The sequence below is a fragment of the Carex rostrata genome, chromosome 15 (genome assembly GCF_964058835.1).
Source record: "Carex rostrata chromosome 15, lpCarRost1.2, whole genome shotgun sequence".
Taxonomy (NCBI): domain Eukaryota; kingdom Viridiplantae; phylum Streptophyta; class Magnoliopsida; order Poales; family Cyperaceae; genus Carex; species Carex rostrata.
Window position 1 is genome coordinate 5,401,171 of NC_135932.1, and position 19,701 is coordinate 5,420,871.

Sequence of the window (19,701 nt, forward strand, 5' to 3'; positions counted from 1 at the left end):
TACTTATTTCAAATAAACACTAATTTTGCCAATGGATGTGACTACCTTAATTCAGGCAGGTCCTCATACAACCCCCTTGGTGACAGATACTTCCTCGGAGGAAGACAACAGATGGGATTCCGAGGAAGATCCATGTCATGGACTCGAGGGGTCAGATCTTTCGGATTACCTCCGAGACAGGGCTGACATGGATGCAGTGAATAATGTGGGAGTGATAATGATCTCCTCCGACCCTTCTCACTCTAGTTCTCCATCTTATTCTGAAAATTGCTCATGTGTTGATTCCTCAACTACATCTTAATATCACTTATAAGACTTACTCTTGCTAATTTGATGATTTGATTGTTTTTGTATCAGCTGAACTGTCTATTTTTGCTATGTAGATAACACCTAGTTGCCTAACAACTAGTGTGTTCCTTATGCTTTATATCTCAAACTTTATCTGGTATGTGCTGTACGTTGTAAGACAGTTAGTTTCTAATGAAACTGGTGGTAACCCCACTTTTATTCAAAAAAAAAAAATTCATGGTATTCCAAAACAAATTATATTGTAATAGTGCAAATATATATCTGTGTACCTCCGATTGAAACATTTAAAAAAAAAAATCTTCTTGAGAAAATAACAAAAAACGAAAACAAAAACAGAGTCTTTTGACTACAAAATTTCATGTAGGTCATCATGAAATTCCTACCCATAAAATACAAAAATAAAAGATTATTTTTAGGTGGCTTGTGATTACTTAAAAACAAAATAAGCCCATTCTTAGTCCAACAGCTCACCAGTAGCTTCTCATCTCGGCCCAAAAAAAAATTTTAAATACGAAACGGTGTTAACCTGAATCCGCCTCCGTTCCACTCATTACTTAAAATTCCAGTGAAGGAAAAGAACATTCCAATTCCCATTACTCGGTCAATTTTACCTCCTCTTCTCTCTCATCGCCTCTGTTTCTTGTGTCTCACTGGAATGGCGCTACGTTGAGTAACTGGAGGCACTGTTTCCTTTCTTTTCTTCTTCTACATATCCGTAAGTGCAGTTCATCTAAAATACTTTTTAACTTGGTGCTACATTTTATACATACTGTCTTGCTGGTCTTTTCTTGCTGTTTTTTCAAAGTGTGCTCCCACTTCTTTCAGTACAGTGTTTTATTACCTTGATCTTGAACTGATCATTTTCCTGTTTCAATGGAAACTTGGATATCACATTTCTCGGGTATGTCTTCGAGGTTTCTCTCTCTACTCTCTTATCTCGCATTATTTTCAGTTTTTTTTTCTTTTTTTCTTTTTTTTTTTTAGTTTAGGTTTCTTGGATCATTCTTGATTTTGTAATGGGATTCGTTTAGATTCCTTGGCACACTCCTCTGTTTCTCCTTACTGATGCGCAAGAAGGATGACGTTTTTCATGCATTTTCGTTTTAAAATAAGTCAATGTAGTAATAATCTGTTGCATTGTTAAGTGATACAGTACTGATTTGGTACCAAACTACCAATAAGGCTAGTCTACCTATGCATTTATGGTTCTAGTTAACTTTTGTATTTGATCTCTTGCACCTGTTCAAATTTCTTGGTTTGAATGTATTGCTGGATTGTTATGTATAATCCTATGATTTCTATTTTTCCATTCAATGTCTTTCTAAGCTCCCTGTTTTTATTTCATTAAACCTTGTAATCTTGTATTTTCATAGGCCACTAGATTGGCTTTCTAAGATGAAAGAGGATAATGAAGAAGAAATAAAACAGAAGATCAGAGAAGAAATGGAAGAAGAGACTGGGAAGGAACATGCAGAGGAAAGGTATTCCGTGCTTTCCCCAACTTCTCAATTTTCATTCATGTCCTGGTTAAAGACTAATTTCTTTAGGCCTAGAAACAGTTAACAGATGTCTCAAGTTCTGATTGCAGTTTGTCCACAGATATAAATATTTTATATTTGTAGGAATAGATGATAATATTTCTTATCTTGTATGGATAACTGTTTTGCAGTGTCATAAATTGACATTTCTCCTTGACAAATATTGTTTCCTTCGAAGCTCAGATGTATGTTAATGCTTGAGCAGGGACAATAAACTAAAGATTACAGATGAAAGTACCGATGAAGAAACAACAGTCGAGAAAGTTGAGGTGGTAGACAGAGGAACTAGCGAAGGTAAATATTTAACAATGGTAGCTGTCAGGAAAATCAATCCAAAATATTGAATTCAACCAGTTATGATTTTAACCAGTGCACCGAGCATGACCGGTGTAATTGCATGGTCTTATCCAATATGATATATTTAAATGGAATCCTCTTCAGTAGCAGGAAATGTCAAATGTCCGCATCAAAAAGTTGCTGAAAAAATGTGCTTAGACTGTGGTGAGTCAGTTGAAGTCAAAGAGGCTGGAATGAGTGAGTCATTTAGAAATATTCCCAAGGTATGTATATCTTTTCAATCTTCACCCAATTTACAACTTAGAATTCTGATCAGTGATACCATGACATGAGTCATTTCATTTTTCCTTTTTTTTCTAAACTTCAGGATTTGAGGGTTGAAGCATCAGAGATCGAGAAGTTACAAAAGAATTATATAAAAGACCTTCTCAAGGATAAGAAATTGATTCTGGTTTTGGATCTTGATTACACTTTGCTTAACTCTGTTAGGATGAGCGAGGTGATCTCAAAAGAGAACTATCTAATGGAATTAGCTTCAGAAGGTAAAACATGAAGCTATTTTATGCTGTTCTTACATTTGACCTCGCCAACAAATATCAAAGTTCAATTATCCATGAGTTTATTGTGTAGCAAACTGCTAAATTGAGTCACGGACAAACTGAAGCTAAATTGGACTAAAATTAGGTTTGTATGAATAAATTTAATTCTGTAATTAACACTTATCTGCACAATTGATGAAGACCAGAATAATACAACTAGTTATTTAAACAGCGAGTACTCTACACTACAGATACCAGACTTGTAGTAATTATTAGGATTCTACATCTGACAGTGAGTTTGTTGCCTTTTATTTACTTTGATATGTAATAAATCAGATGATAACATGAACCGGAGCATCTTTAAGATTAACAAATACAACATTCTGACGAAGCTACGACCCTTTATTGATACCTTCTTGAAGGAGGCCAATCCTTTGTTTGAAATGTACATTTACACAATGGGTGAACGAGGTTATGCTACAGAATGCGTGAATCTGCTTGACAGTACTCGTGTGTATTTCTCCTCTAAGGTGATCTGTAAGTCCGACGACACCACAATGAATCAGAAGGGGTTTGATGTTGTGATTGGGTCTGAAAATATGGTGATTATTCTTGATGATACCAGAAAAGTAAGCTCAAGTTGATTATTCTTGATTTATCCTTTTGTTTGGAGGAAAAACAATTTGCTGCAAGTATGATATTGCTCGTGTCATTTTATCCTTTTTTTTTGCTTGGGCGCTCATTTTACTTTAGTAGAACATTTGTATGTGATTTTGGTACTGATTTTGGTCGTACCTCATTTTCTTTCTCAACCCCAGTAATGACAGTAGAACAATCCAATATTGTATTATTCTCTGACAGGTTTGGCAGAAACACAAGGAGAACCTCATTGTAATGAAGAGGTATTGTTTCTTCGCCAAAGAGTACAACACAGGCAGTGTGTCTCTATCGGAGGATCTTAATGATGAAAGGGGATCAAACGGGATCCTTGATAGTATTCTTAATGTTCTAAAGCGGGCCCATGAGCTATTCTTTGACCGGGTTAGCTTATCTGTATGTCTACTTAGCTTACTTTTTGTAATAATTCTCACTCAAATTGGATTCTGATTGGTTAATTTTTGTTTTTGAAGGATAATATTGATCAATTTCCAAGAGATGTGAGACAGGTTCTCGCAACACACTTTTATTTTGTTAAATTGATTTTTCTTAATAATGTATTCTCTGATCTATCATAATTCATTTCCTTGTTTCCGTAGATATTGAAAAAAATAAAAAAGGAGATACTACAGGATTGCAACATTTGTATCTGGATGATTTGCCCTGCCACTTCTATCAGGCCATATTTCATGCGGCTTCGGAAATTAGCTGAGGCCATGGGGGCCAGATGTGATCTTTGCATGAGCGATTCGGTGACACATGTCGTGACGGTGATCCCCACTCCTGATGTTTTAGAGTGGGCAAGAGAAAACGAAAATGGGTTTGTGGTGAACCCTGATTGGATTGAGGAAGCCAGTTACTATTGGAAACGACAAAAAGAGGAAGATTTCCCGGCGCTTGAGGAAAGTGACCAATGACTGGTCCAACATTCCTTTGGTTGTCAGTACTTCCAGTGATTTTGGGTTTTCTTTAATTTGTTTCTAGAATTTAAAAATGAGATATTAGAGATGCCATGTAGAAATGGGTATAGATGAAAATTGTATTCTTTGCTGGCAGCCTAAGGCCCGTGATATTCGGCTTTTCGTGAAGCGTTGCATGAGAAAATAAAGAGTTGTAGGATTCAATTTTTTGTGTCATTTATTTTGTGCATTTCATTTTAGTTCATAGTTTTATTATTCACTCACAGGACAGCTTATTCTACTCAAATGACTCACAGAACCACTTCTCTCGTCCAAGTTCACTGCTCTGTATACATTAATTATGGAACATAGATGGGTTGAAAATTTGTTAGTATTTGGATCTTTCATAGGCAAGGAAAAAAAAATAGCTGTAGGTTTCCATGCAGGGATTTTGGATTAGAAATTCTTTGTTATCTTCCCCTTGCATATGATCTGTTCTTACAAAATTGAAAGGCTTCCAGAATGCATATATATGCTGCCTTTACATCTGGTAAAATGTCTTTTTGAAATTATCATAACTTCAGAGTGGCCTATAAGAATAGAAAATTTTGTTATATGCTGATTGCATGTTACCAATCGCATATTTGGATTGCATACAGAGTCTGTGTCCCCGAGTACCTGAGGTGGAAGCTAAAATAATGGACGGACCAGATTAATTCCAGTCGGTTCCAACTCAATCCGGTGCCTATGGAACTGTAGAAGGTCTGCTTTGAGATTCGTACCATGTTGAAAGAACAGTCCAGATTTACCACTTACACCTTAGATACCTGGGGTGATACAGATTCTTGCATAGTAATTGTCAATTAAATTTTTTAGTTTAAAAATTGAACTGGAAGAAATATTATTTAGTAATATATGCAAATTGAATTTGAACTGTGATCGATGCCTAATCTGCATGTATTTTGAATAAATTAATATTTAGATATGCTACAGTAGCATGATTGTAGTTCACAAAACACGGATCAATTAGTTGAAATCAAGCCCGTTGCAGCGCGCGCGCGGTGCTATTTAATCTCTTGAATTGAAGGTAAAATACAATTGTGAAATTAAAAGAAAGGAGAAGAATTAGTAAAACATATTTTTATGGAAAATATATATATTAACAATTACATTTTTTTTAAATGGGAGGTAGCACAATTGGCTAGGAAAATGTCCTAGAATTGTTGTACTCAAAGGTCAAGAGTTCGATTCCCCCTCACGACTTCGCAATCTCGTTTTCAAAAAAAGAAAAAAAAAGAATTACATTTATTTGCAATAAAATAATTAAAAAAGTTAGAAAAATTAAGAGAATTAATTTGAAGATTTCTATAAAATTGATATAATATGGGATTCAATTAAACACCGATAAGTACTACAAAAAATGCTAATCATATACGGAATTAAGAAATTTTCAACAAAATAATGTGTAAAGAGAGGAGTTGTGCACGCAAAAATGCACTTACACGGTCATTTAAAACGAAATCAAGTATGAAAGGTTGCTTTATTTGTGTACGGTTTTTTGTTCAGAAACCGTGAACGATCCCTCAATACACAATTTATTATTAAAGAACTGTATATGATTATGCCCAATCTTCAAACACAATTTTCTCTAAATAAACTATGTACAATTAATTCGTGCTCTCTTAGTTCACCATGTTCGAAATTTGTATGTATTTGGCAATTTCTATAAATATTTGTATTGAGTATTGAGTTCATTTGCATTTTTAATTTATAAATGTAATCAAATTAATTTATGTATGATTATGGATATAGAATAGAATTAGGATAGAACTAGGGTGTTTTTAAGTGTTTGTAAATTGTATTGAGTATTGAGTTCATTTACATTTTTAATTATTATGACACTCATTTCTGAATGCCAAGGTTTCCCATCGGTGAAACCCAAAAATTCCAGTTTTCGGAACAAAAATAAATCGTAACTCTGAAAAATTGAGTAATTATTCAACTTTCTAATTAATTTTTATACCTTTCCATTGCTTGGGAATTGTTAATATATGATGAGAGTAACAATACAAATTATTCATAATAACAAGAATAAATATAATTACAATTACAAAATTATTGAAACTAACATATGAAACTTTAATATATACAATACTACATAAATTAGCAAGGGTTACCTGTAAAGCTCTTCCTGCCTAATTTTGTTGTCCTTGTGATTGTAAATCTGGTAAATCTCGTGCTCGATAATTTGCCATGTGCGATCAACGTAATTGGAATCGACCTCTATCCTATACGGAAAGACCTCTAACTTAAAGATCTTTCGTTGATTACTTATCACTCAACTCCCCGGCAAAGTAGGGTTTTGGGGAATATTAGAGGAGAGGGAGGAAAAGAAACGATAAAAGAAAGAAAATACAGGGGCCCGAAAAGAAGAGATTTTATAAATTTAGCGTGTAAACACATTGATCGTGAATTAGATTAATTTCAACAGTTTAGAAAGCTTCTCGAAACAACTTATTAGATCTCCATGCAAGACTATTAGATACATGAAAAATATTTAATTTATTTTTAAGATGTAGAACAATGGTATGTCAATTGGTGCTATGCACTGAATGATGATCATCAATGTGCTGTATATTTTTTTTATATGACAATAACATTGTTTAGTCAAAATAAGTGGAATTTTCTCCACTGATAGAGGAAGAGAAGAGTTTTCAAATTTTTCAATTTTGCAGTTTTTGTGTCCTTTTTACATATACTTTTCAATTTTACAACACTAAATATTACATATTATTATTATTATTATTATTATTATTATTATTATTATTATTATTATTTTATTTTTATAAACTATTATTGTACAAGTTCCATATATTTACTGATGTTGGTCTAAATATACATATTAACCTCGTTGGCATGATGCGCAGCTAATTTTGCACGATCATATTTTATCATCTTGTATATAGCAGCATTTATTTAGAGGTCAGCACAAATTAGAAGCTTTTCCTATATATTAATAGCATATATTAATCCATAAAATGCTAAGTACAGGTGAAACAAAGAAATTGACATCAATTCCATTCAATTGATCTTTAATTAATTAATTTGCCTCTCTGCATGCCAAAGACCAAATTAAGTACTCAACCTGTAAATATTACTATAATAAATTTTACTTTTCCATATATATATATATATATGTATATACTGATGTTTGTTTAACTATATATTAACCTCGTTGGCATGAATATGATGTAGCTAATTTTGCACGACCATATTTGATTATATAGTATATAACTGCGTTTATTTAGAGGTCAAGACAAAATAGAAGCTTTTTCTTTATATTAATAGCATTAATTCTTAAAATGACAAGTACAGATGACATTGGGGGCAATATATTTTTTTTTAAAACTTGGTAGTAGCTACCAAGGTTCGTGAGGGAGAATCGAATTCTCGACCTTTGGGTATAACAACTCTAGGACATTTTCCTAGCCAATTGTACTACCTCTCCTTTCTGGGGGGCAATATATTTATTAATATATTTATTAATATATATAATAGATTCACTTCCGCCGTAATAAACCATCAATTCAACTCAATTGCTCTTTAATTAATTGATTTGCCTTTCCCAAAGACCAAAGTGCTCAACCTGCTCCTCGATCTCATGGATAAAAAGACAGTTGGAAGCAGTCACGTTCATGGTTCCAACATCAACATCAACATCAACATCACCGTAACTACAACATAAGTAGCTCCTATATAAATATCTGTATGAACAATTAATATCAAATTTATCTGAACAGGTTAATATTAATTACCTTGTGGTCATATTAAACTGAAACATATATAATTACTTAAGCAGAGGTGATAATGTTTCCTCAAATGTGGAAGTCGAAGCATGCAATGACGTTGTTGCTCGGTTGCCTGATCTCAAAAGCTGGTGCGGCGAGGTTCTGTTTCTCACAGCTATTGCCCTGCTTCTCTACTTCTTTGAATTGGTATATAATAATCTCAAAAATCCATTGCTTCTGTCATTCGTAATTCCATTGTATGTTGCTCTGCTTGTGACGGCTTTTTGCATGACAAGCGCTACACGAGCTAATGAGAAGGCTTGCACTTTTTGGGCGTTTTCGGTCTTCTTCATGGTTTCTGGACTTTGCTTTTTGTTGATGGGACCGAAAAGATTTAAAGACCTCGCCATTGTCTATAAGATACTATATCCAGTGCCATGCCTTTTAGTGATATGTTTTCATGTAATAGAGATTATATTGTGGAAAAAAAATAACCAAGTTGGAGGAATTAATTCTATGCTGATGATGTAATTCAGTTCATTACAGTCTTCCTTCAAGCACTTATTGAAACAACTTTTTAAGTTGAGAAATACTGAACTGGAGTAGATTAGTGCAATCATTGGAAGAAACAAGTGGAGCATAGAGATAAGCAAAATCTGAACATATACATGCCCTTACAAACCATTGTAATACCAAATAGCACCCAGCAAAACAAGAAATCTCTCTCATATCCACCCTAAAACATGGAAAAGTTATATGTACGTGTCCTTCAACTAATTTCTGAAAAAAATATCCACCACCCACTTCAAGCATAGTATACTGGAACATCATAAAATATTTCTATGCTTAGTATGTTTACACATGATTCATGTCTTATCTATGTTTCCCTTGGTTTTCCAGTGCCAATAGTGATATTTTGGCAGTTTACAGGGCAATATATAAGCGGCTCATCAGTTAAAATGAACTGAGGAGAGAGGTCCATGTGCAAGCCAGAAGAATGATCAGCTCCAAATTGTATGATCTCTAAATTGTGTAGAAAACGCATCAGTGAGGAACTTCACAATTTCCTCTCTCGGAACTTCCTTCTCCTTTTTTAACTCAAGATGGCGAACCTTGAATGAAAAAACAAAACAGGGTACATTAACCCCATTAACTTTAAAGGAAACAAGGAAAACTTTTACTTCAATACAGCTTTGGTTACCTTCACAAGATCTGTTTGAGATAAACCAGCTTCAGTTATGATGAGGAGGCACTTAATGTCATGTTCACTTGCATATTCATACTGTTCTTTCAAGCTTGGGTCTGGATGTGGTACAAACTGAGCCTGTAAAACAGAAAACATTTATTAACCGATATATCATATATTTTTCCACAAAAAGAGGGAATATAAGCTATTTGAAATTGGAATAAGTGCAGACCCTGATATTGGCTTGCCAGAGTTCAGCCACAAACTCCATACGAGCTTCCAAAAGACCACCACCGCCCCTTGAGCATACTAATACAATAACACCAGGTTCAATCCTGCATTGTGTAGTGGGGGAAAAAAATATGTGCACTTAGAAATCACCAACATTTTTCCCTGCGTGCTTGAGTGGCTAAAGACTAATCAAATGAACAAAAAGGGGAACCTTGATGTTCTGATATCTGAAGAAGAATGGAGGAATTTTTCCAAAGCTATACTAACGCCAACTGCACCTGGAGGATTTGATTTCTACCAAAAAAAGGAACATATAACATCCAAGTTAGAAATTTAGGCAGTTCCATTTATTCTACCAAAAAACCCTAAAGAACCATTCATTCTAAAATACAAGAATTATTCCACATAACCGAACATGATAACAGATGAAAGTAGATAATCTTTGTAGATTGAACCAAATATTTCTTCAAAATAAGGCCCATACAGCTTATTTCCTTTTTTATAGTTCAGTTGCTCTCAATGAACTAGAAAAAGGTAGTTTCAAAGGAAAAAAGGGTTTGGGTGGGGTACGTCTTAAATGAGGTGTGTACTTTTTTATTTCTTTTTTTAAGGTTTAAAGTGATGCAAGAGAAATTTTCCCTCAAAAAGTTGTTGCTCATATAAAATATAGCAACTATGTCCTTTGTTATTGCAATAAAGGTCTAGATATACAACTTACAGAATCATGACCCCACATTTGTTCCATCATCTGATCATACCGGCCACCAATAGCCAGCAAGGTTGCTTCAGGACTTGAGCCAGGATTACTCTCTTTCAGATACATCTGGTTTCAGCAACTTAATTAAATCAAGTTCTCCATAATCCCAATTATAATATTGTAAACTCATGTATCCAGAGAAGGAAAAACAGAATGAAATTAATCACCTGAAAGAATACTCCAGTGTAGTAGGTTTCAGAAGGAGGCATGAGCACATCAATTGTGACATTACTTTCAATTGACCAAACTTTCAGATAACTGAGAAGATTAGACAAGTCTTCTAGAGCTTTACAAGTGGACTTATCTGTACATGACCACATAAAATTTTTCAAAAGCATGTTAATAAGTAATTCCGTATGTCATTTATATGTTTATTTTATTTCTTCTTTTGAGCTTTCTTTGGCCTATATTATCTGCCAAGAAACTACCTAAAAGGAATAGTAGCAACTTTAAAAATGTCGTAAAAACAATGATAGGCTTTGTTTATTTCTGTCCTGTGTATCAACACCTAATTTTGCATGACATATCTAACCAGAGAAAGCAACCAGTTGTACCAGTACTGCAATAAACAGGTATGATGACAGAAGTGAGTTAAAGAAAAGATTAGTGGTACCTGAAGAGAGAGCCCCTCTTAATCTTGCAAGAACCTGGTCAGCAGAGCCACAAAACCGCAAATCAGCTGTTTGTAATCTATCCACAATTCCCTCTGACAGGTGAAGATCCTATAAGATAAATTAGAGACAGATTAATATAAATATTACCGCAAAACACTGTTCAAGTACATGGATTATAGACATTAAGTAAAAAATGGCAAAATAAAGTAATGTTGACAAGTATTCAGTACCTGTAAGAGTTGCCGCCTAATGAACTTCCAATTTGATTTGCGATTTGTAGACTGAGGGCACAAAGGTCCAATTAAGGATAGAAGCTGTGGCAGTAAATGAAGAAACAGATCCATTACACTATACAATCATGTACCTTAAATCGAAAAATGCTATAATTTCATGTTGAAATGATCATCATGCATAACAGAAAGAATGACAGTATCCCCCCCCCCCCCCCCCCCCCCCCCCCCAACCCCCGCTGAAAAGGGTGCTCTCTCTGTCTGACTGTACATGAGTGATATCCTTATAATTGAACCCCGTGAAATTAATAATTTTTACCTCTGCTACACTCTGCCTTAGTTCGGTAGGGACATGAACCCAGGACCAAATTGACTCCAACAATAAGCCGTGGTTCAGTTTGATATCAAGTGCATTCAAACTGAAGATGCGAGTCCCGATGTCCAGAGCCACCTACAAATTTATGTTAACCTTAACCATCACTGATAAATAATTAGAAGTCTCAAACAAACTAACAAAAAGAGGCATTGATGATTTTTCAGGGTTATATTGAGACAAAGATATTCGAGTCATTAACATTGCATGCACTGTAACCTGGCAATCTAGCTTGAATCCCAGTACTTGAGAGAATTAAACTTTTAAATTTGATTCATTTCTTTCCTGAATTTTTTTTTTTCAGATACATGTCTATGGCAAATTATTTTAGCTAGATTTGTGGTGAGCTATAATATTTTACTTATAAGTAAATGAAGAAGCTAAGAATACTTTGCCATGTCACAGGACTTTTTGTCCGCACAACCTCATAGCTATCTGAATTCTGAAACAAGAACTCATAGCTATCTGAATTCTGAAACAAGAACTCATAGCTATCTGAATTCTGAAACAAGAACTATTTTGAAATAGTTAATAAAATAGGCTTCATAACCACTCCCATGAACTTTTCACACATCTTGAAATGCGCACCTGCCTATTGTGTGCTGATACACACCTGCCTATTGTGCTGATCGACACTAGCCTATAGTATCAATCACACTTGCTTATTTAAGTCAAGCATAACTCTTGGCAGATCTGACGTGGTTTTATCATTACGCATTTTGACAGCTATCAACGGCTGTCTTGATCTTCCAAACTCGTTTTTCAAACCCCTTAAAATGCACACTTGCTATCCAGTTTTTGAAAAATCTAACCAAAAACTGTTGGGGTTGTAGTGAGGGGGTAACGGATTGAGGGCTACATATAAAATTCATCATAAAAATTCAAGTAAGAGATGCATTACCTTGATAACTTCAGCTTCTGTTATCAAAGGGGCACCTCCAATAATGTCAAAATCACCCTGTGAGTATAATAGAAGTTCAAGGCTTAACGAAACACATAGATTGATAAACAGAAGCCTTAAAAGATATATTTTAGTAAAATAAGGAATGCGATTATTTAACCTGAAGGAATCGGCAAGGAGTTGATCGCCCAATAGCTCTTCTGTAAACCCATGCTACCTCATATCGCTTGAAAGATGTAATCTAGATAACGATCATATAAGCAATTCAGAAAATGACTTGATATTTTGATGTTTTACCAGTTTACAGGTTGATAGACCAAAAAGTAAAAATTGCATATAATTTGGAAATAGTGCCTGGTTTGTCGAAATCGACAAAACAAATGGAGAGCGTAATTCATGACAGAGCTCTAGCATATTCCCCCCTTGGGTCATGAGCTTCACAGTTTTCCTGCATATATCAAGTTAAAAGAATGTCTCAAGAGTAGAAAACTTTATTGAACCATCGCGTACTTATACTCGTTGTTCTCAGATTTGTTTATTTCCTTCCTCTTCACTTCGAAATTCTTCACTTTATTAAAGTTCAGATGTACAAACATTATCTACTCAGTCTCTGTACAAATAAAAAATAAATCTTCCAAAAATAAAAAGAAGAGAGAGAAAGCATGCCTATTAAATGGGAAGGTTCCGTCCAAGATCTGTAATGGTGAAGCGCCCAATCGCTTTGCGCAATGCCTTTTAAAAACCTCCTTGCTCACCTCAATAATAGTATCTTGAAGTTCATAATCTAACTCACTAGATTGAGTAAAGAAATCTTTTTGCATTGTTTTGGTGCTCACTTCCTGCTGCTGATGTGATTTATTTATCAACCTCTCCTCATTAAAAATGGTTGATACAACTCGATCCAAGACGTATGTGTCCTCTGGTGTTTGTATCATTCTCAGAACATCTGCAGAAAAATGTTATGAACAAAGAACAATTCAAAAAGTTTTTCTAAGGCAGAGGCAAGCATAATTAAGGTACTTCTCGTAACCCTCTTACCCCATAATACACAATTTTGCATCAGCCTTTTGTTTTTGTGTAAAAAGCAGTCTAAACTGGCTACCTGTTTTTCATTAAAATGAAACATATAATTTTGTTACTATTATTTAGGTTCCTTCTAGTTTTTTAAAGCTGCTGGAACATTTATAAAAACTTTCTTAATTATAATGAAAATTAACAAATTATAGAATAAATTATTAGTGTAAATAGAATAGTTAGGATATTTTCCCTAAAAACATGGAGGTCTCTTATTAGAATTTTCCTTTTTTCTTACAAAAAACACCCCAAGTTTATACCCTGAATATCTTCACAATGTGTCTGTGATAAATTACTTTGTGCTTTTTGCAAATTGCAAAAAAAGGGTTTTTAGTCATGAGAAATGATTAATTCACCTCTATTACCTACTCAAATTGATAAAGTCTTAATTTGTCACTATTTATAAGGCAGGCATTAACAGCATCATATCTTACCACTCAACCATTCATCTTCCATTCTAGGGGGTAGATCATTTTGTAAAACCTCAAGAGCAGATGGTCGGTCAGAGGGGCTTGGAGCCATTAACCGACTTAGAAGTAATGCCTGAGTTGGAAATTTTTCAACCCATGAGGTAGGAGGTGTTCCTTTTAACTTTAGATCTGAAAGAATAATGTGTCTCTCCATTGCTGTTGCAAATGGATGCCATAGCTCAAAGAATATCACACCTAGACTGTACATATCGACCTAAAAATATAACATAAGAAGGTTCGTTTATCAAAATATATTTTTTTGCAAATCACAACATATATTCAGCAAATTTTCAAGTAATATGTGAAATTTATCTTGATTGCAATTAACATTGGAATTTTGGAAATTTACAAATAAGATCCAACCATTAATTTTCCCGATTATGAGTCCCAAGTTTGAACTAACCTTTTCATTTATCTGTGGCCATTTTTGCTCAATTTCAGGAGCAGTGTAAAAGTAGGTACCAACTTGACCTGTACCATCCATTGAAGCTCCTGTTGTGCTGGTTGGAAGGTACTGATCATGATCCAGCTGCTCCAGCTTTAGAAACTTGGCTGAAATTAATTAAGTGTGTCATTGAGGAAACAAATTTGATAAATCTAAAATTCATTTTACCAGTTTTGTTTTAAGTTGTTTGGTATCTAGCTTCTTTTTACTTCAGGAACTCGTTTTTTTATTTAATTCATAAATTTTGTAGAACATAGAAAAGAAAAGAAATAACGGAGAAGTTAAATGAGACTGTTAATAAATATTTTGCAGGGAAGATGGCTCCTGCAAAACAATGACACAAAACCAAAAGAGAAAACTAACATGTTTATGAACATCAACATACCTAGCCCGAAGTCGCCAATCTTAATATCATTACGCCCATCAAAGAATATGTTGCTAGGCGTCAAGTCACGATGTATGATTCCTTGACTGTGAATATGAGCTAAGCCTTCCAAAATTTGCCGAAACATGTGCCATGCATAATCTTTATTAAAAGATGAAGTATACGTTTCGAGATCCTGCCTCAACGTTCTTCATATCATAAAAATTAAAGTTACAAGAGCAACGAAGAATTATTGCATCCTCACCATAGGTATGCAATCAAAATTGTCCCCAACATGATACAATATTCAAAAGCTATGGTACTACGATTGACATTCATAATTCAACATTCTTCCAGTCAGGCTAGTACAAAATATAATGGCATACACCAATTTTCATGAAAGATGTGTCCAAAATCCCTAGAATAGATATATTTTGGATTAATTATATCCAAATATTGAGTGATTTGAAATTTTCAGGGGCCATTTGTAAAGATTGCAATTTTCAGTTTGTTACTTTGATGGTTGTTTCTGTTCTTTAATGCTATTGTTTCAGTTTGTTTAGAGGGCAAATAATAATGGTGATGGTGGAGACTTGTATCAAGGTTGGAGCTCATTCTCTCTTTATTAGCTATTTGGCAGAGAAGGGTTGAAAAAGGAATCGATTTAAACCATTGAAATACTTTCTGAGACAAAAGGAGGGTTTTGATTTTTTTTTTTTTTTTTTTTTTTAATCCATGAACTGAAGGTTGTTTCAGTTTGTATGAAACAAGGAAGATGTAATTCACCACCTTAATAAAAAAGAAAACACCAAAAAAGGGTTTTCCCAGTTAGTCAATCCAAAACCTATGAGGAACAGAGAAAGAAATAGCTTTACCTAGGGCAATATTCCATTTGAATGTACAAATATGTCGATTCTTGCATATTACCAGTGACGGGATCTCCTGAGCTGACACCAGGATTGCTGAAGCTAGTGCTCTCAGTCATAGAACCACATACACTCTCTTCATGTTGGCTACCATATGAAGTTTCAAACCATGACTATATTTTTTATGTATTAAAAAGAGACATGTTAATATACCAAAAAAGTAGCTCAGAAACTGAACAATTACTAAACTAGTTACTAGATAATATTACCGAACTATAATGTACTAAATCCTCACCTGGTAGTACCGGACCACATGCTGATGTTGCAACCGAGATAGTGTGGCTACCTCTCTGATGATCACCTTGCCAAAATTTGGTTAAGAAAATAATATTATACATGACGTATGGTTCATAGTAGCAGAATATTGATGAAAGCAATTGCCAAACTGGCTGTGATAACTAAAATAAGATCAAATAGGGGAAGGATATAAAACCTCAGAATCTTATCGTTGACAAGAGGATTTTTGTCTTTTAATCGGATTTTCTTCAGAGCATATTGACGCCCGTCTAGCTTATTCTGGCACAAGGCAACATGGCCAAACCCACCATGACCTATCAAAAAAATTGTATATGTAGATTTTTTTATGGCTTTTTATTAAGTTTTCACATAATATGACGAAAAGAATACATAAGTTCTCTGTTACAACTGGTCGACAAAAACATGGTAGCTGCTGATTTGAGCACCTGTGAAAGTTTTGGATTATTCTGTAAACCATCTTAATTTGTAGACTCTAGAGTTTATACCTATTATCCTCAGAGAAAAAAAGACTAAAACTGAGCTATGCAATTTCAGCTTGAGTTTACTTGGGGCATTTATCAACAATTGGATAGTGAAGCAATACATCAATCATGTGCATTGTGAATCAGTGTGTATACTTGCTTGAAAAAGAGAGCCATTTGAGCAATAGAGAAAACAGTATGGACAAACTTCTTACCAAGTGAACGGAGTTCTTGAAAATCATTCAGGTAACGTGAATTTGATCTTGACGAAGCATTCTCACTATCAAAACTATCACCAGATTTCAGAAACTGTGCAAACTGCGGAGATATCTATCCAATTATTCAGATTCCAAAGAAAAGAAAGAGTTAACTAAGCATCGCTAAAACTCAAAAAAGGGACAAATAAATAATCATAGTCAAACCAACCGCATGTTTTCCAAAAGTATGATTGAAAGCTTCTAAGAAGACAGAAGGAGGTGCTTTGACCAAATCCCTAGCCCAATCTGAGAGAACCTGTTGAATGTCAAAATTATATTCTATAAAAATAACACCAGCAAAGGACACAAAGCTATTGTTCATGAGAAGTGCAAAGCAACAAAATAAGCTTCCTGATATTTTGGGTGGAATTAGTGCATTGAATTTTGTGCATACCCCTATATTGCACATCTCTGATGACAGTTCTGACAAAGCTATTGAAGGTGAACCCTTGAAGGCAGACGCCATGCGAAGAAAGTGCACCTGATTTGGAATTTATTAGAGGCACAACTAATAACACAGTTCTAGAATGCAGGCAAAGCAAAGCCTCATAAGAATTGTTAACCCTGTGCATTCACCAAGGCCTCAATAAGCAATTTCTTCTTTTTTCCAAAAGTATTGTTTGATTCAAATAAAAAACTCAGTGTAGTTTCAACTAATAATATACTTGCCCAAGATATGCAATCAATAGCTAATAGCTAAATACACAACCCAACCCAACCCCCCCCCCCCCCCCCAACACACACACACAAAAAAAAAAAAAAAAAAAAAAAAAAAACATAAGTTAGATGGGGCAAGTACCAGAAGTAGATCCTTTTTCTTGTTTTGTGAAGCATCATCTGTGATCAAAGCAAAAGATGATGAGGAGGAAGGCTGGCTGTTTTCATCAGAAACTTCTTCACCAAATTCGATATCCTATAATAGTATTATTTATTATTTACTTTATCTATTTGAGAAAAGGCTACTGGTAGTGTATCAAGTTTGCTTGCCTTTTCATTTATTTAGTTTTATTGCTAGGACTGGTGCTCACTGTAGACCAGCACCACCAATAAAGAACCAAATTCCAGGTACAAATAATATAGGCCGCCCAGCATAAAAGTACTTGCACTCATATTATCAAGACCAAAGCTATCTAGTTTCACCTGAAACAAATTAGGCGTGCCACTGGAGCTCCTATCTGATGAACCCGACACTGATTGTTCGTCAGTTTCACTATCATTCTCTCCTTCCTCTGACACTGCATCCAACTTTGAGGCAATCTCATGCAATGACCCATGCTTTGGTAAACTTTGGGAGGGTACTTGCCTATAAGTACTAATGGTGGAAAGTGTAGTTGGTTGTGATAGAACATTCTTCCCTTTTCTCATATCAGATAAACCTGTATGATGCCCAATTGATTTACTAGAGGTTTTATCCATTAAATTGGGGTTTTGACCACCCCAAGTTGTGTCACCTGCCAAATCACTATACAGATCAATGGAACTACAAACGGAAAATGGCCTAGATTTTATAAGGGGCTCATCAGCTTTGCTCGATTCAAGAAAAGGGGCCTGAAACAAAAATTTAAAATTTAAAGCTGAAATTTTGTGGAGAGCTGGAGAAAAAAAAAACAAAATAAAAGGTTATTCACTTACAGATTTCTTTGCATTGTCAAATGGAACAATTTCTGAAAGAAATTCCTGAGCAGCCTCGACCAAGTTATAAATCATTACACGACCTTCTTTCGCGCAAATATTTGCCTACAATGCATCACAAAGGTTTTAGCATCGTATAACATACTAAGTTGTATGTCCTAATTTACACTTGACTAAATAAGTAGAGCATGATATATCTTCTTTTTTACCTGGTCAAGAATAAGTGACAATAATTGATTAGAATTTTCCTCAGACAAGCCTTCTTTTTCTGCTAGTTGAATCTTTGGACACTTATGAGGATAACCAGGCAAATATCTAATAGATAATAGACTAAGTTAACAAAAGTTACATATAAAAAATCAGATAAATATGAAAAAAAATACAAATATTCACCTCACAGTTAGAGCAGCTGAAATAATATGATTCCCGAAACTGATGTCTCCAGAGTAAGGCCTGTACATGATTTGAAACAGAAGTTAGAATAAGACATGATACAACGCTAAAATATTCATAAAAGGATGCACCTGAGATTTATTTGGATCTGAATATTAGGTACATCTGATATTATCTTGAAATCTCCTTGGAATATGGAAGCTCTGAAATATGGTTACAAATGAAGATTTTAGTAACAGGTAAATCAACAAAATCAGTCCAATTCAGATAAGAGGAATTGAAAGCAACAAGCCAAATCAACTAATCTAACATAATTAAAACCTCAATGGTCTTATTAATACTTTTCAATCATTCAATGTACTACTGTTATTCAATTTGCTTTTATTGACAAATAGCAAATTGATTGGATTTCCACTATAATACTTTATCCAGACTATAGAATGGACCCAAACTGATACCAAAATACATTCTAGCACATAATTTCGATCATAATTTCTAGCACATAATTCCTAATAATAGTACAAAACAATGTAGCCACCTGACTAGCAACAAATTAGCACTAATCAGATAAACTTACAACACAGTTAGCTCCTCGTTAAGCACATCTTGATCATCTTCAAGCTGAGACGAATGATCCTTGGAAGGATTCCGCCCTCGACCCCTCCCACCTTTCCCTTTCTTTTTCTTTTTCGAATTGTGCCCCATTAAAGCAACCTTAAATTCACATTTCCAGCTCTACTAATTCGAAATCAGTATTGCTGATGGAGCAATAAAAAGCTATGAAAGAAATAACAGTTTGGAGGATATTTACACTGTTGTTTAGATTGATTGGAATTGGAGAGAGAGCGAGAGAAACTTGCGCTTGCGTGCTACGATTCACGAAACGCTTACTAAGAGCGAAAGAGAGCGCGAGCGAGACGGACTTGGCAAATTTCTTAGGAAGAGGCGGTCGGGACTGACAACCAGGACCCGCGTGATAGTATTTTTCTATTCGCGAAAGAGAGGGTATTCCGTATTCCGACTAAGCCGATTTTTCTTGATCCGAATCCTCCCAGGTACCTGACTCAAAACACACAGTTGAACGGACGGCCTAGATTTAATC

The 19,701-nt window shown here is 34.6% G+C and overlaps 1 protein-coding gene across 3 annotated transcripts; it reads right to left on the bottom strand.

Annotated features, from left to right (window-relative positions):
* Positions 1 to 8,667: 8,667 nt before the first annotated feature.
* On the bottom strand, positions 8,668 to 19,493 carry GCN2 (protein kinase family protein). 3 transcript variants are annotated; one of them, XM_078315831.1, is made up of 30 exons: positions 19,177 to 19,446; positions 18,731 to 18,802; positions 18,600 to 18,659; positions 18,416 to 18,521; positions 18,207 to 18,311; positions 17,715 to 18,122; positions 17,374 to 17,487; positions 16,969 to 17,055; positions 16,744 to 16,830; positions 16,533 to 16,647; positions 16,032 to 16,149; positions 15,834 to 15,888; positions 15,548 to 15,711; positions 14,694 to 14,881; positions 14,267 to 14,415; positions 13,828 to 14,077; positions 12,986 to 13,265; positions 12,674 to 12,767; positions 12,480 to 12,560; positions 12,320 to 12,376; positions 11,365 to 11,496; positions 11,046 to 11,129; positions 10,815 to 10,923; positions 10,369 to 10,505; positions 10,163 to 10,267; positions 9,656 to 9,738; positions 9,446 to 9,548; positions 9,229 to 9,351; positions 9,018 to 9,139; positions 8,668 to 8,846 (listed from the first exon to the last, which is right to left on the bottom strand). In XM_078315831.1, the coding sequence occupies exons 1-29, from the start codon at positions 19,302 to 19,304 to the stop codon at positions 9,029 to 9,031; spliced, it is 3,705 nt and encodes a 1,234-aa protein (XP_078171957.1). In that variant the 5' UTR covers positions 19,305 to 19,446; the 3' UTR covers positions 8,668 to 8,846; positions 9,018 to 9,028. The 3 variants fall into 3 exon arrangements, with proteins under 3 accessions (XP_078171957.1, XP_078171959.1, XP_078171956.1); XM_078315830.1 differs by having other exon boundaries at positions 8,783 to 9,139; positions 19,177 to 19,334; positions 19,413 to 19,493; XM_078315833.1 differs by having other exon boundaries at positions 8,668 to 9,139; positions 16,533 to 16,635.
* Between the last annotated feature and the right edge of the window lie 208 nt (positions 19,494 to 19,701).